This window comes from Lycorma delicatula, chromosome 7, assembly GCF_047948215.1.
Source record: "Lycorma delicatula isolate Av1 chromosome 7, ASM4794821v1, whole genome shotgun sequence".
Lineage (NCBI taxonomy): Eukaryota > Metazoa > Arthropoda > Insecta > Hemiptera > Fulgoridae > Lycorma > Lycorma delicatula.
Genome location: NC_134461.1, coordinates 15276370 through 15291898, shown reverse-complemented (window position 1 = coordinate 15291898; position 15529 = coordinate 15276370). Strand labels below are relative to the sequence as shown.

The 15529-nt window shown below is 27.3% G+C and overlaps 2 protein-coding genes across 10 annotated transcripts in view; one reads left to right on the top strand and one right to left on the bottom strand.

The window, feature by feature from the left end:
- Positions 1-466: 466 nt before the first annotated feature.
- LOC142327574 (large ribosomal subunit protein mL63) lies at positions 467-10110 on the top strand. Of its 4 annotated transcripts, none has more exons than XM_075370743.1 (3): positions 467-504; positions 6266-6377; positions 9668-10110. In XM_075370743.1, the coding sequence occupies exons 1-3, from the start codon at positions 482-484 to the stop codon at positions 9830-9832; spliced, it is 300 nt and encodes a 99-aa protein (XP_075226858.1). In that variant the 5' UTR covers positions 467-481; the 3' UTR covers positions 9833-10110. The 4 variants fall into 4 exon arrangements, 2 of the variants coding, with proteins under 2 accessions (XP_075226858.1, XP_075226857.1); XM_075370742.1 differs by lacking the exon at positions 467-504 and adding an exon at positions 1035-1291; XR_012757015.1 differs by lacking the exon at positions 467-504 and adding an exon at positions 1298-1835 and having other exon boundaries at positions 6266-6392; positions 9668-9806.
- A 2479-nt stretch (positions 10111-12589) lies between these two features.
- LOC142327347 (apoptosis-inducing factor 3-like) overlaps positions 12590-15529 on the bottom strand; it is a 57541-nt gene continuing 54601 nt past the window's right edge. For all 6 annotated transcript variants that reach the window (XM_075370309.1, XM_075370308.1, XM_075370314.1 and 3 more), the window contains one exon: positions 12590-14246. The gene's annotated coding sequence lies outside the window, so the exon portion shown is untranslated. The remainder of the gene's footprint in view (positions 14247-15529) is intronic.

The window sequence follows — 15529 nt, the reverse complement described above, 5'->3', positions numbered from 1 at the left end:
CCTGAATTTCTTCCCGGACAACCTTGGAGAGGTTGAAGTGACGAACACTGTGAACGTTTCCACCACGACATTTCGGTGATGGAAAGCCTCTATAGAGTGGAATACTAACACATTATTCGATAACTGTGTCATTAAATCGGGATGTGCCTGAGGCTATTTATAAAAGAAATGCATCAGCGAAATTATTAAAACAGATATGGCCATGCAAAATTATAAATTTTACAGATTTTAACTATATTTTCCCTGATTTTTTTTAAAGCGTAATTTATTTAAAACTAAGGTTGATAGAAAAGTTGTATTTACAGATCTGTAATGAACGCAAAAAAGCAATTCAAGAAATGGTATCACACTTAGAGAAACATTAAAAATTTTTGTTTTTGTCTATCAGTGTTATTAAGTTAACTTAACCCATAGCACATAAAAAAGTATGCTGTAGTTATTCAGTTAAGCTGTTAGCAATGTTGAAATTTATCATTATTCAATGTTGAATGAAACTATTTTTAGGTGAGTAAAGGGAGTTGCCTTTTTATGAACAAGAATATCATAAGCAAATAACACTGAATTACTCTTAATTAAGAAAATGAATGGAGAATTACATTCTCCTCCAGATTCACGAACACATAGATTGAAGGTTTCTTGCCGTATAATATACTATAATAAACATTATTAACTCCACACTGCATCAATTTAGTTGTATTAGATTAAAATATGAGTCCATCTAAATTGTAGTAAACTGTTTTAGCTATTTTGATGAAAATATAGTATTATATCAAAAAACATATAACAAGTGTATTGTATAGATCCGTTTCTAATCATTGAAACTTTCTTTTTTTTTATCAAGTAATCAGTTTTGGAAATTAACATCATCTTGAATTAGAAATATTTATTTTAATACCACGTTCTTAGTCAATAGTAATATCCTTAACATATATTTTGTAGTGCCGTTACCAGTCAACGTGCTAGATAGCGTTAGCGTAAGAATTAAGTTATGCTATAATTGTATACATTCTATCGCTGCATTTTATAAGGTTAGGAGTTTTTATGGTTTCCGTTACGTTGACTTTTTTAGTATTACATTTCATTACGGATTAATTGGCCTTTTGACGCTGCAACTGAAATTTCATAATTTCTAGAATTCTGAGTTGGTTTGAAAGCTCTCATTCGTCAGCTTGTACAGTTAAATAAGTGATATATATATATATAAGATGAGGTTATTCACCACTTTATTATCAAAACGTAAAATACGACTTCCTGAAGGATTTAAAGGGCCGAGAGGCAATATTTTTACGGGGTAATTCATTAATAATTATTTTAGTTATTGACTTAACCTAAGATTACGTAATTGTATTGTGGGTAGGGAGTATAGTGTTAATATAGTGTACCTAGGATGAGTGATATATTAACTCAGTTACAGGAACTAATTAATATTCAGGCAGAATATTTCTGTAACAGTGTGGGTACATTACAAAAATGTGGTCTTACGAATGGTTCAGAATCCAAATCATTGGGTTATGAAAACGGTGATTCTCAGTCGTCAAGATTGCAAATTGATAACGCAGAAATTTTTGCTACGTTGATTGCTCGTACTGCCAAAGACATCGAACATTTAATTGAACATCTCCATGACGATAATTTATCCGTAGATAATCACATTGAAAGTTTTAATGAATTGGAACAAGAAAATAAAGAAGCTGCGGAACACTTGAAGAAAATTGTTTATGAAGGTGAAATACTACTAAGTAAAATTCAGACTGCTCTGATGGACGTGGCAAAAACTCAACTAGAAATAGATCACTTGGGAGAGCATAATAAATTTGAATTACAGGAAAATAAGGGTACTGAATAATAGTTACAGTATATTAAATAGTTTATATATATATTTGGGCATGGTTTGGTGACTGGTGTTGTTAGTGGTAGTACTGTAAATTTATTAGTGCTTGTGCTGTTAAGAATATATATTGCATTTTTTACATCTGAAATTACATACCATGAAGTAATGATATATGATAATACAAATCTGTGACCTTTATGTCATTCCCTGTATGTGGCCAGTATGACAAGTAAATCAGTGCTATTCAGTGCAGGTAAAAACAAAATATGTACAACCTTCCTCTTTGTACTTGAGTTTTATAATTTTTAGAGGTTAACATTGTTTTGAATTAAATCCTCCATGCTCTCCATTCATATTCCATCATCAGTCACCAAATTAAATTAAACTAGAAGTATCAGTTGATTTAAAAAAAAGAAATATTTTTTTGCAGTTCTAGTTACATGATTATTAGAAAAGTGTAGGGTGTTAAACACTTGTTACTCATATAATGTTGGTAGTGGATGTGTAGTACATATATTTGTCTAAAAATAAAAATTGAGTAGAATGTAATTTCCTACATAATTATTTATTTAATTATATTAGTACCATATGTTAAAAATAGTCTTTAATTTTAGTAGTGCGTTTAGATAGAAAAATACTTTAAGGACAGTCTAAAGCTCCAGTCCCTTCTTGAGTTTAAGTATCCCAGATAGTAGACATAAATTCTGATATATGGTTAGTTGTATTGTTATATTTACTATATTCTTGTAGACATTTAATTTATTTTTTGACTAGACCTACATTTTCAGTCAATATTTCCAAAGAGAAGTGTATGGAAGAATATATATTTTTAGTTGAAATGTACGAATGGATAAACAACCAAAATGTTAACAATTACTGTGAAAATAAGTTAATCTATTCTAAAACATTTTTCTGATATTAATTATCAATATCATTTAAGTGGTAATAATTGATGTAATTTAGCAGTTTATTTCCTTTTGTATTCTATAAATGTTATATCCTTATTAGTTCTAATAATGAATAACGGCAGTTATAATGCACTAGCAAGATTTTTTTGTTAGTGCATTATACATATACCAGGTGGACTTGTTTAATATGTGAATAGATGTTTAATAGATGAATAGGTATGCATTTCAAATTACAACTTTTGTATAATGTGCTTTGAAATAAATCTTAACTGATAGATTGTTTTTCTGTTGAGAATTGTTTGATTAATGAATGATTAAACAAAGGCTATTAAAACTTTTTATGGACATTTGCGTGTAAATGTCCATAAAAATATCCATAAATATATATGTACTTTGCAAATATCTTGCCTTCACTTCTGATTTTTATTATGAAGAATTAATCAAAAACATTATGAAAACTTTAATCATTTCTAATTTATTGTTGCAATAAAATCAAATAAACAACTGGAGAATAATATCAATTCAAAATGCTAGCATTCACAGAAGATTATTATTACATTATGATATGAATATATGTATATATATATGTGTTTTTTAAATTGATTTTAACAAAATAATTAATTTTGTTGTGAGAATGCAATTTGATATATATATATATATATATATATATATATGCACACACACTATTTATCAACAGAACAGTAACATAAATTAAAAAAATAATTTATAACTTTTGTTGTAATTCCAAAGTTTGGTTTTACAATAGATTATATTACAGCTGAAAATATCTTAATACAACTCTGAGAGATAGCAATCAATATATGTTTATTACTAGCCAGTTAGCAGTGGTTATTTTGTAAATATTTGTGTAGGCAGTATGATAGGGTTGCGTATAAAAGCGAGCTGTGTGGTTGTGCAGTCTGTAGTAAATCAGGACGTACATGTGTTTTTACCTGCTGTCTTTGTTTTAATGTTTTTTATCTTATTGTAACAAGTTATTAATAAACATGATTTTAATTTATTAATTATAAATAGCAATAAAAATGTTATAGGGTGTTTATAACAATTCATTTTATAAATTTGATAATTTATTAATTAAATTTAATTATTAGTTAAATTATTGAAATTTGTTAATAAAAGATGCAATAAAATGTATACTTGATAATCTCTCCCACGTAATTAAATGAGGCTGATGATGGTAATTGAAATTGGTAAATATGATTATGGTGTAATAACGTGTATAAGACTTAAATTTTATCACTGTAAACAAAGCTAACAACATTAGTTGCTGCTTTGTTGAGCAGTATATGATTGTTTGTTGTCTGCTCAAAGGTAACTGATACTGGCACATACACTTACAAAATCAGAGCCATTCCTAGATATTCTTAGTTGTAATAAATAGTTTGTACATTCACTGCTATATAAAGGAAAGACTGTTGCTTTCCATTTTTATTTTCAAAAAGTAATCTTTATCAGAGGTTATGTATAAATTGAAACATTAAAAAAACAATATCCTATGTGCGTATATATATAAAAATATTTGTTCAGTCAGTAAACATTTTTTTTTAAATTTAAAATGTTAATTAAATTTTTTTTTATAACATGTTATCTGTATGTTAATACAGAAAAGTTTTAAATTTAAAAAAAAAAGTTTTACTGTCTGAACAATTATTTGTTCTATAGATTTTAATGTATTACATTTTATTTTAATGTGTAAATATAAAAAAGAAGAAAAATTTTAAAGAAAACATTACTGAAGATGGGCTTACGCCTGAAAGTGCTATAATGAGCAAAAAAGAGTAAAGGTAAGAATGTTCTTTAATTCTGTACTTTAGGGAGTGGCTGAAAAAATATTATATGATTAACTAAATATATATATATATATATATATATACACACACCCACATATATACACACACAAGAATATGTCAAACAAAAATTAAATTTCATAGTTAAACAAATTAATTTCTTATGTATTACGTTTTTCACTGGATGCTTGGAAACCTGAGGATTTTTATAATATAACATTTAATAGCCAAGGGCTAACTTTGCTGTCTATAAAATGTTAGATTTTCTGTCTTGTTAAAATCTTCATTTTGGGGGAAAAATTATCCACAAAAATAAGTTTGTATAGAATTAATGTGTTTGAGTTTATCTATATGCATGTATATGATAATCTAGAATGATGATGAATAAATTTATTGAGATACTTCACATTAACTAAAACTTAAAAAAAAAAAAACTAAAATTAATTTTGTGAGAAAAAAGTACGAAAAAGTTTATTAACGTCAAATAACAACAAAATAACCACCAAACACAGTCAGTACTGTATGTTGATGAATTATTTCAATTTTCAGAAAGTTTATTAATGTAATAAAACAAGGTTGTAATTAATTATTGATTTTACATTACTTAAAATTATTTTATTGTAGTTCATTTTACTTGAAGATTGTAAATTATGCACTTAAAATACAAAAATGTATTTTATAATATGTATAAGTTATAATAAGTATTGGTTAAGACATTTTGATATCGATAAATTAATATTTTCATGCATGAAAGATTAAATTAATGATAATATAGAGTAATGTTAATCTTACTTCAAAGATAACATTTTTCTTTATTATAAACTGTAATAAAATATTGAAAAAAGAAATTATACAATAAATCATTTTATATTAAGGAATAAAGAATGATATGAAAAAATTATTCTCTGGCTCGCTTTTATTTTTAATTAACACTTTTGTTATCAGCATTATTGCTTAAGAAATCTTCATTGCTTTTTTGTAGACTTAAATAAAATTTTACATTGCTCTTTTATTATTGCAGAATGACATTAATCAATTAAATATTATTTGATCTTAATTAAATTTCTGTCTTATCAGTTACAATCTTTGCCAATAACATAACTCCATAAATTTATTTTAAATGAGTAATAGATAATAACTAAAGATAATTACATTAATATACTGGCACGAAAAATAATGAGTTTTATTTTTTTTTTTTTAGTGATATTTTCATGTCTCAAGATTTTATTATTTTTTTTTTAAATAGATATTTATTTCATGTTATTGTTTCATAATCTTCCTAAAGTATAGTTATTATGAATTAACTAAAAGTTAGCTGGCCTCTGTGGTGTGAGTGGTAGCGTCTCGACCTCTCATCTGGAGGTCCCGGGTGTGAATCCCAGTTAGGCATAGCATTTTCATACGCTACATTTGTCTTTCATCTCATTCTTTGATACAATACCTAAAATAGTGGTCCTGGAGGTTAAAAAAAATAAAAGTTATGAAAATTAAAATTAGTTAAAGTTATTATGAATTAATTTTTTAATATTGTATTGCAATAAAAAAAAACCTGTTAATACTTGTTAAATTTAATATGTGTGTTTATTATTATTTAATGGTGGTTAACATTAAAAAAAATAATGGTAATTTACATTTCATTTTGAATTTTGAGAAAAATGTTACTATGTCATTTTGTGTTTATCATATATTTTATCTATCTTTTGTTTTTTTTTTTACAGAAAGTTCAGAATTGTAAAAAAAGTTACAAAAGATGCTGTAGAAGATCTTAAAGAGCAAATAAAAGTAGAAGAGGCAAATATGTTGTATTTGAGACATCCTTTCTTAACAGTGGTAATGTTTATTTAAGTAAATATTTGATTTACCGTTTTCAATCATTATATATATATATAAACTGCTGAAGATAATTTGATGAAAATTTGTATACATGTTCTTTTCTTTTGGTGTAAGTACTGACTAAGAAAGGATTTTTGAAATTCCAAGTTTAAAGGGTTAAAATGGAGTAACAATGAAATTTACTATTTTATTAATTCCTTGGTAACAAATGGAGAAATCAACTTCATTTTTGGTATAATTGTCATATGAATATCTAAAAACTTATCTCTAGATTTTTTATGTGGGTAATCTTCGTGCAAAAGTCTAAAAACTTATTTCTAGATTTTTTGAAATTCTGAGTTTAAAGGGTTAAAATGGATTTTGAGTTTTTTTAAACTCTGTAACAAATGAAGATATTAACTTGATTTTTTAGTGTATGTAAATATCTAAAAATCAATTTTAGATTTTTCAAGTTCAACCTTGAAAGGTGTGAAGAAAGGTAAAAGAGATTTGAACGATGATTGCAATTTTTTCCAACTTACAAATATAATAAACAAGAAATTCACTAGATTGGGGTTTGCAAATACTCTTCAGATAAATATCTAAAAACCATTTTCGGGTTTTTAATTAAAATTTTTTAAAGGGTGTGACAGAGCAGCCATGCCTTCAGCATGGCTGCTCAACTAACACTGCCACTGTTATTGTTCATGCAATGTGACTGGCTGCACCTGCGGTTACTTGACTAAAAAGCATAAAGTAATTAAATTTATTTTTAAAGATGAGAAACGAAGTACGGTCATCTCCTAGGGGTGTTTGTCAGATAACACAAAGTACAATTTTACCTGTATGAAGTACAGTTATTCAATAACTAATATTTTTAAGATGGAGATAAACTGTTTTGAAATCCACATTCTTAGATTACTCATAGTTTTAGTTTCTGTGCTGATCAAACTGTTGCTGTGAAGAAATTATAATACACTGATATTTTTTTATAAATTGAACAGGCTTTAATTTTTATTCATCTTTATTCTCACAAGTGAGTTTAATTAACTCGGCGAGCTCTAAGGGGCAGAACCCTCTGGCTGGATAGGAAGGGATAGCGAAGTGAGCCACGACCAACTAAAATGACTGTAATGATAAACACTAGTAACCATATAGCTCAGTAGCCCATTATAAAGTTTTATAGTTCACTACATAGAGGTGCTATTGGATCATTGATTCTCAAACTTTTTTCCCACCGCCAACATAGAGGATCAAAAATTTTCTAGTGCCCCAAAATTTGTAAACTTACCATCTGCTAAAAATAATAATTGCAGTTGCTGTTTTTAAGATGCGCTCTTATAAACAGCAATTGCAATTATTGTTTTTAAACATGGCATATCGTAATTCTGAGTTAAAACTTACATTTTAAATGAGAGCAGTTAAAACGCATACTTAATCATATTTGGAAGTATTTTTATTAAAATTGCTTTCAAAAAAATTATAATTGTATCTAACTATATATTGTAATTTTAATGCAATTGTAATTTTTGATCTTGGGTTGATATCTGAGAGTGGGTGATATATGTTGCAGTCTCGATCTTTAAAGATTTCAATATCTTGACACAAAATGAACAAAAGCCCAAAAACTGCAATGCTACATTAATGACCACAATTTGTCATTAAAGTTAAATCAGCTAGATCAAAACCATTTAATTTCCATATTTGTTTGTATCAATATGTTGCTTAGATTGGGAGATATGCAGCATTAGACAAAAGTGGCCTTTTCTCTTTAAAGTGAAATTTTTTGTTAAGAAAAATTGTAGACATACAAAAAAAGAAATTGAAGATTGTCTTAAGCTTTAAAACTATTTTAATGCAGTTTACTGAAAAAATTTTGTTTCCTCCATGCACTTTATCAAAAATGAAGAAAAACTTTCAACTTTCTAAAACTTCTCACTGATTTTTTTTTCAATTTGATGATTTTTAAATCTGAAGTATACTATTAAAAAGTAGAGTAAGTATTCAAGCTTTAATTTTTTTTTATTTGTCTCAAGTAGTTTGAATACAATAATTTTTTATCATAAAATTTAGGTGTCCCTTTAATTTTTTGTACTAGTGTACAAAAAATTATATTTTCTTGAAATATCAGGAAAATATAAAATCTTTGCTTTTTTTAATCAGCCATCGCCTTTCTAGACCGCCTGATTGACCCAATTTTCTGTGGGCCTTCTACACCCCCCCCCCCCCATACACCGAAGGCCACCAGCACCCACAAGGGGATGTTATCGTCCACTTTGAGAACGAATGTATTAGATGGCAGTGAGCCAATTTAAATGCAGAATTAGAATTAAAAACTTTTAAAATTTATATTATTGCTAAGTTTTTAATTCTGATTCTAGAATATATGTGATTATAATGTAATATATGATATATATTACTTGTTTATCACTATATATGATGTATATAGTGTTAAACATGAATAAAATCTAAAAGAATGTTAAAAATTGTAAATTCATCAAGTGTTTCAGTGTTCTTTTCTTGGTAAATTATTAAAATATTTTCTCAGTAATACAGTATGTATTGCAGTAAGTATCTGGCTGAACAGTTTATATTTCCTGTAGGTTTTTCAGTATACCACAAACTTTTAGGGATGGATAAGGGGGTTTATTATAGTGAACCTGAGCATGTCCTCAGGTGACTCTTCTGGAGAAAAAGTCTGGTATCAGTATTTTTATTTATTATATCTCTGATGATGTGTGCAGTTGTTGATTTAAGGCAAAGATCAAAGAGTAGAAGTATAGTTTTATTTGCGTGTATGGCTGTAGATTGATTACCTATCTTTCTGCTTGACAACAGCAATAGCAAATACGGCAACTACTAAACAGAAAGTCATCTGTGTTTTGAACTTTTAATGGCCATACTTTTTTACTGAAGCAAGCATAACAGGAGTTTCTTATTTGCATATGCCGCATACACAGCTATTTCCCCAGCTGCAAGATGAACAAAGAATTTTATTTGGTCCCAATAACAGCTTGTTTCTGGTGGCCTATAAGGTCTGCTACCTAAGGTGTGCATGTGCCTCTGCTACCTACTGATTTACCCAATTTGTGGCGCAGGATTGAAGCAGCTATTGCTTTTATTAATGTCACTATTGTTTTTCAGAAGTAAAATTATGATTTGCAGTTTACATAAATGTAAATTTTATTTAGGTATATGTGCTTTAGAAAATTCCTCATGCGTAGAGTGTATAACGTCAAGTTAAATTAAAGAAATCACACATTCAGCAATGAAGTAACTGATTTTAATAAAATTTGTTTCCATTACAGGAGCAATCTGCTGGCCACGCTAAAGAACTAAAGAAAAATGAAAAGTGGTATATGACGAAAGTTATAGAAAGAGAACAGAAATATATATCTAAAGGCGATAAACGTATAGTTGATTTTGTGAATTATTTAAAAATAGCTGAAGATTGGGACAGAATTCCATCATAAAATGTATCATTAAATTATTACTTTTAATTTTTATACCAGTTTGCAGTTTTGTTATATTCTAGGTTATTTAGTAGTAAAAAATACTGTATTTTATTTTTACCTTATGTTTTAAATAAAATATGGAATAAAACTTAATTTAAAAAACTAATCTACACTTATAAATATTTTAATTTAACTTAAAAATACATGTAGCAATTGAAAAATATTCTTTAATGAAATCATTAATAGCTAGTATTTTTGTAGCAAAATAAATATATATAGTTATCTATATATAGAAATTTGTTTTCTTTTACACCAATTTCCTTACTCTTTTATACATACAGATAAATTTGAAGTAATGGATTACATTTGAAATATGTAAAAAATGTTGATTTTTTTATCAGGAGAAGATATTGTGTTTAGATATTGAGTATATTTAAAAAACGTCATTCCAATAATTATATTGAATATAAATCTGAACATTTTTTCAAATATCCTTTCTTCTGTAGGTTTTAGGTAGGTAAATTTCACACTACAGTAATGAATAATATTTAAAACAAGTTCTATTCCTTAATTAAATTAAAAATATAGAATTTGTTAAAAGGTTAAATTTCTTTATTAAAATAACAAAAAATAATTTTGACTTTCTTTGAAATTTAATAAAAATGTAATCCTACATTAAAATGCAATAAACATTACATTAAATACACATATATTGTTTTCAAAATTGAAAATTTAAACCAAACACTTTGCAGTCACCAATGAATGTGTTGATACACAGACTGCAAAAATCATCTACATTATGTACACATGATATGGTTTTTAATGCATTTTATGTTATTTATTACTGCAGTTAATAAATGCACTTTAAATATAGCTCCTTAAAGTACACTGTTTTCATGCTTAATGGTATGGAAACTGTTGTCCCTACTTGAATAGGGAAATTCCAATAATCAAAAATTTGTGAACTAAAGCTTACTTAAAGTTGCTATCAACACACATTACACCTTCAAGATGTTCAGTACTTCTGTCAAACTTATCATCTTAACAAACAAAGAAGACATCTACAAGATATATTGCATTAGCATTCTGCCCAAGTAGTTTAAGAGTAGTTATGGTGTTGAAGAAGACCTCTCTCACTGGAATACTGTTTGCTGTAGTGCAAGTAGAGTATTCGAATGATACCACATGAGATTTTCCAAACTTCTTATCAGCATGCATAAAACAATTGTTACTAATATAATGTGGTGGTTGGAGGCAGAGGACTTTTGCTTAATAGACTTTAATACAGGATTAGTAAGAGTCTTCAGCACAATTTAGTAAAATTATGTTGAAAAACCTCGTTATTTCTAATTTCATGCAGAATGTGGAAGATGAATAGCACAGATTAGGTCAATGCTATCACTTCCAGAGGGTAGCATCACAAAACATTTGAGTAATATATTGCACGACTCATTCAAAACATTAAATGTGTTTCACCTACTAAAATGTTATTTAGTTCATTGTGTAATCTATATCAGTTTCCCAGTAGTGTGGGAAATTGAACAAAGTGCATTTCCTGATAAACTAACAATGTCATATTATAATGATGCAAGTGATGTTATTATCAGTATTACAATAGGTGTAGAATTAGCCTGCACATGGATCTCAGTTCTATGTAACAGAATAGGTATGTAGATTTTGGAAGAATTTCTCTGCAATAGACATTAGACTTTCAAAATGTTCAATTGCAGTTTTTAAATTAAGGTTAATATTGAAACATATCCATGTTGATCTATGACAAATTATAAAGTCTTTTGAAACTAAATATTTGCTTACAGATATTATAACGCACCAAGGAATAAATAAGGGCTTAAATCTTCCAAATTGCATTGGGATAGATTTGCCTGCAAAGTTGAAAACAGCTGATAGCAAAAAAAAACCAAGCTGCAAAAGAAAATGGTTACCCTGTTTTGCCATTTTCATCTAGCTGAATATACTCTTATATATCAGCATGCTAATCCCTTTTGAATACTAGATCGTGGATACCGGTGTTCTTTGGTGGTTGGGTTTCAATTAACCACACATCTCAGGAATGGTCGAACTGAGAATGTACAAGACTACACTTCATTTACACTCACATACATATCATCCTCATTCATCCTCTGAAGAATTATCTAAACGGTAGTTACCGGAGGCTAAACAAGAAAAAGAAAGAAAGCATGCTAATCCCACTAAAATGTAGTTGATTTACGATATTGATATACATAATTACTTATACATACATATTTATTACACAAACACATACATGATTATGATAGTGATATATATACAATTGACACTTTCATTCAGTTCACCACACAGCTGTCATGTATGATTCACCATCATTACTCCTTAGTGAAAGCAATGCTTGAATAGAATCTTTTGTAGTTCAAGAGTGTAACAGAGCATTAAAGTCACAAGAAACATTGGGACAGAAGAAATTTAACATTAATGTTTTATTTCAACTATTTATAAACAATAATAATTTTGTTACTAAATTTATTCATATTTATTAAAAAAAGATAAGCATGAATAAAATATCAAATGAAAACACATCCACCCACATGTAAAAGAAGTTCATATCTGATATTTGGTGTAACCTATGTAGAAGTTAGGAAGATGTACGTTATCATATATGGCTGAAAGGATGTCTATATGTGTAAATAATTTTTTTTTTTTTTTAAATTATGTAATGAACATTTGGTTGGGCGGTGCTTAGCACCAAAGCTTAATTTTTTTAAATACAACTAAATAATAAGTAAACAGGTAAATAAGTAAAAATACTTTTATTTGCTAACAACTATATGTAGTGTTTAAAATATTTGTAATTATATAAAAAAATAATATATACAAAAAAACCCTTTATCATAAATGCCTTCATTAACAAAATTGTCTATGTAACAATCAATCGCTATGAAAATCACAACATGCAATCATGAAATATAATTATACTTACATAACAGTAAAATTTATATAAGATTACAGTATTATTTTAACAATAACTATATAATATGTCATAAATATTATTTTATATACATTTATTTAATTTTTTTATGATTATTTATTGCACTGCTTTAAGTACTATGTTGGTTAATTATGAATTGTATAAAAATATGTAATGGTAACTAACAAATTTAACAACTAAAAAAAGTTTGGGTAGTATTTTGTAAAAAATCATATCTTTCAACAGTCAAAAGTTTCATTTACCTAAAACATATAATTGCTAAATATGTAACAAGAGAAATTATTTCCAAACTAAAAACTCTAATAATAAAAAATTACAGAAATGCCTCAATTATTTTCTGATCATAAATAAACATAAAATAAATAACTTGATGAACTATGTCAAGAATAATACTGAAAAGAATGTTGCATAATGTAAAAAAAGCCTGATTTTGCAGGTCAAAAGTACAAAAAACAGCTATAATAAAGCAAAAGGAAAAACTAAGAGATTTTGAAAGACGAGGCTGCACTACAGAGAAAATGAAAAGTATAGCTAATTAGCAATGACGTTAAATAATGTAGGAGCTGACAGAACTTTTATTGAGAAATGACGCAATTATATCCCTGTAAAAAGAGTTAGGACAGTAGAATACTCTTTGTAAATACACAGACCTACTAAACTAGATCAGGAATGATATAGCATACAAATATACTAAAGAAAACTTAATATAAATTTATTATTTAAATTTCTCAACGAGAAGAAAAAAATTATAATCTTGCCAATGGAGAAAATTACTCTGAATATACATCTGCATATTTATCATGAAAACAATGAGTTTCTAAACATTCATAGATAACCTTTTAAAAACCAAAAACGGGTAACATGTATTTAAAAAACAGAAATTAATCTAGTAATCCATAAGCAAATGTAATAATAATAATAATATATTTAAAAATATAAAGGTGTAATGTTGGATCATTCAAATATTTAATTGTTTGTAATTAAGATAATTCATTCAGAATAGTACAATAAATCCGTATGATTAACAGAATCTGTTAAGATATTGTGCTTCTATTTGATCATCAAGAAATAATAAAAAATTTCCAATGTAAATTACACCAAATCCAGATCTATGAAAACTGCATTAATATTATACATCATATGTTTTATTAATAAACTTAAAAAGTTATATTGTAGAAGTGAACAGGTTCATAATCTTTATGGCAGAAATATAAATTTGGACTAAAATTAATTGTACATTATATAATTTTTCAACATTTTCGTTTAGTTTAGTGCAGAGAATAAATATTCTTATCATTCATTTGTATATATTAGCATGTATAAACTATTAATAATACTGTTATTAAAGCATACAGTTAATTAAAGTGTAACTCATCAACAGGAATGTCATAATAATATTACTACAAGATATGAAGCAAATACTTCACTGAATAATTCTTGATAATTTACCTGTAAAAATCCAAATGATTAATGATTAATAAGTTTATTTTTACTAGAAAGTCTGAACACACACACATATGCATAAATTATTTAAATAATAAAATTACATAAAAGAATCCCTTAAACAAAGGGTAATTTTGTATAAAATTAATATCATGCAGTCCGTTTCTCAAAAGTTTAATAATAAACAAAAAATAACTACATAAAGCAATCCAACAAAATCCATGTGTAATTGTATTTAATTCTAAATAAATTCCTATCTCATTTTTTCATAGGTTTTTATGAACTGATCAATAAAGAAAATCTTCTTTCAATACCAATATAATCTACCAATAAATCAAAACAAACTGTCATGGTTTCACTGGCAACTTGGCACTGGTAGCAAACGACATCAACAAAGTTAAACCACAGATATTAGAACTTCAAAACAATGCAAGTAAAATTTGCCTCAAAATATCACTTGAAAAGATAGAAATTATCATAAATGGTAATAAAATCAAAATAGTAATCCAATTTAAGTTTCAAAATATCAAAATAATAACAAACAACCTAAGCGAAAAAACCTCAATCCAAATAAGAAGAAACAAATTAGCTAAAGCTCAAAGATTAACCTGGTGTACCCGCAATAAAAAAATAAATGCAAAAATAATGACATTACAACGCACTTATGCAGCAGAAACACTCTTCCACCTGAACGACCAGTCAAAGACAGAGAGACTCCAGAAAATCAAAGAAGAATTGGAAGAATCTGCATCAATAAAAAGTAACAGAAAGATGCAGCGGTGGATTGTGCCTAATAAAGTTGTGTACAAAGAGTTAGAAGCTAACACTGATACCATGCATAATAGGAGGCCAGGATTCTTTAGACACACCATGAGGATGCAAGATTCAAGACTTGAAAATTTTATTACAGTACAATCTTAACTTGAAAAACACCAAGATAGGATGCAAATGGATCAGAGAAATAAGAGAGGATCTGAAGGAAACTGGCCTTACACCAGAAGAGACCTAGATAAAATAAAATTAAACAAGAAAATCAAGAACAAATACACTCGCTTCACACTCACAACATGAAGACTTTCAACACTAAAAAGGGCACAAAGATAGGAACATATGAAAAAGTACTGAGAGAACTGCAGAGCCCAAACAGTTCCATCGATGAGGCTTGGATAATGAACTGACTAAAGTCATTTTATGTGGTCATAAAAGATAATAATAATTAAGAAAGTCTTATAAATTTCAATAAATCACAAATAAAATTAACAAACTACTACTATCATAAGAATATAATT

What these genes read in the sequence shown, in the direction of transcription:
- LOC142327574 (XM_075370742.1), top strand. Translation starts at nt 1,206, where the DNA reads ATGAGGTTATTCACCACTTTATTATCAAAACGTAAAATACGACTTCCT. An exon ending in AGAGGCAATATTTTTACGGG is followed by an intron (nt 1,292 to 6,265) that starts GTAATTCATTAA and finishes TTTTTTTTACAG; the next exon opens with AAAGTTCAGAATTGTAAAAA. An exon ending in GACATCCTTTCTTAACAGTG is followed by an intron (nt 6,378 to 9,667) that starts GTAATGTTTATT and finishes TTTCCATTACAG; the next exon opens with GAGCAATCTGCTGGCCACGC.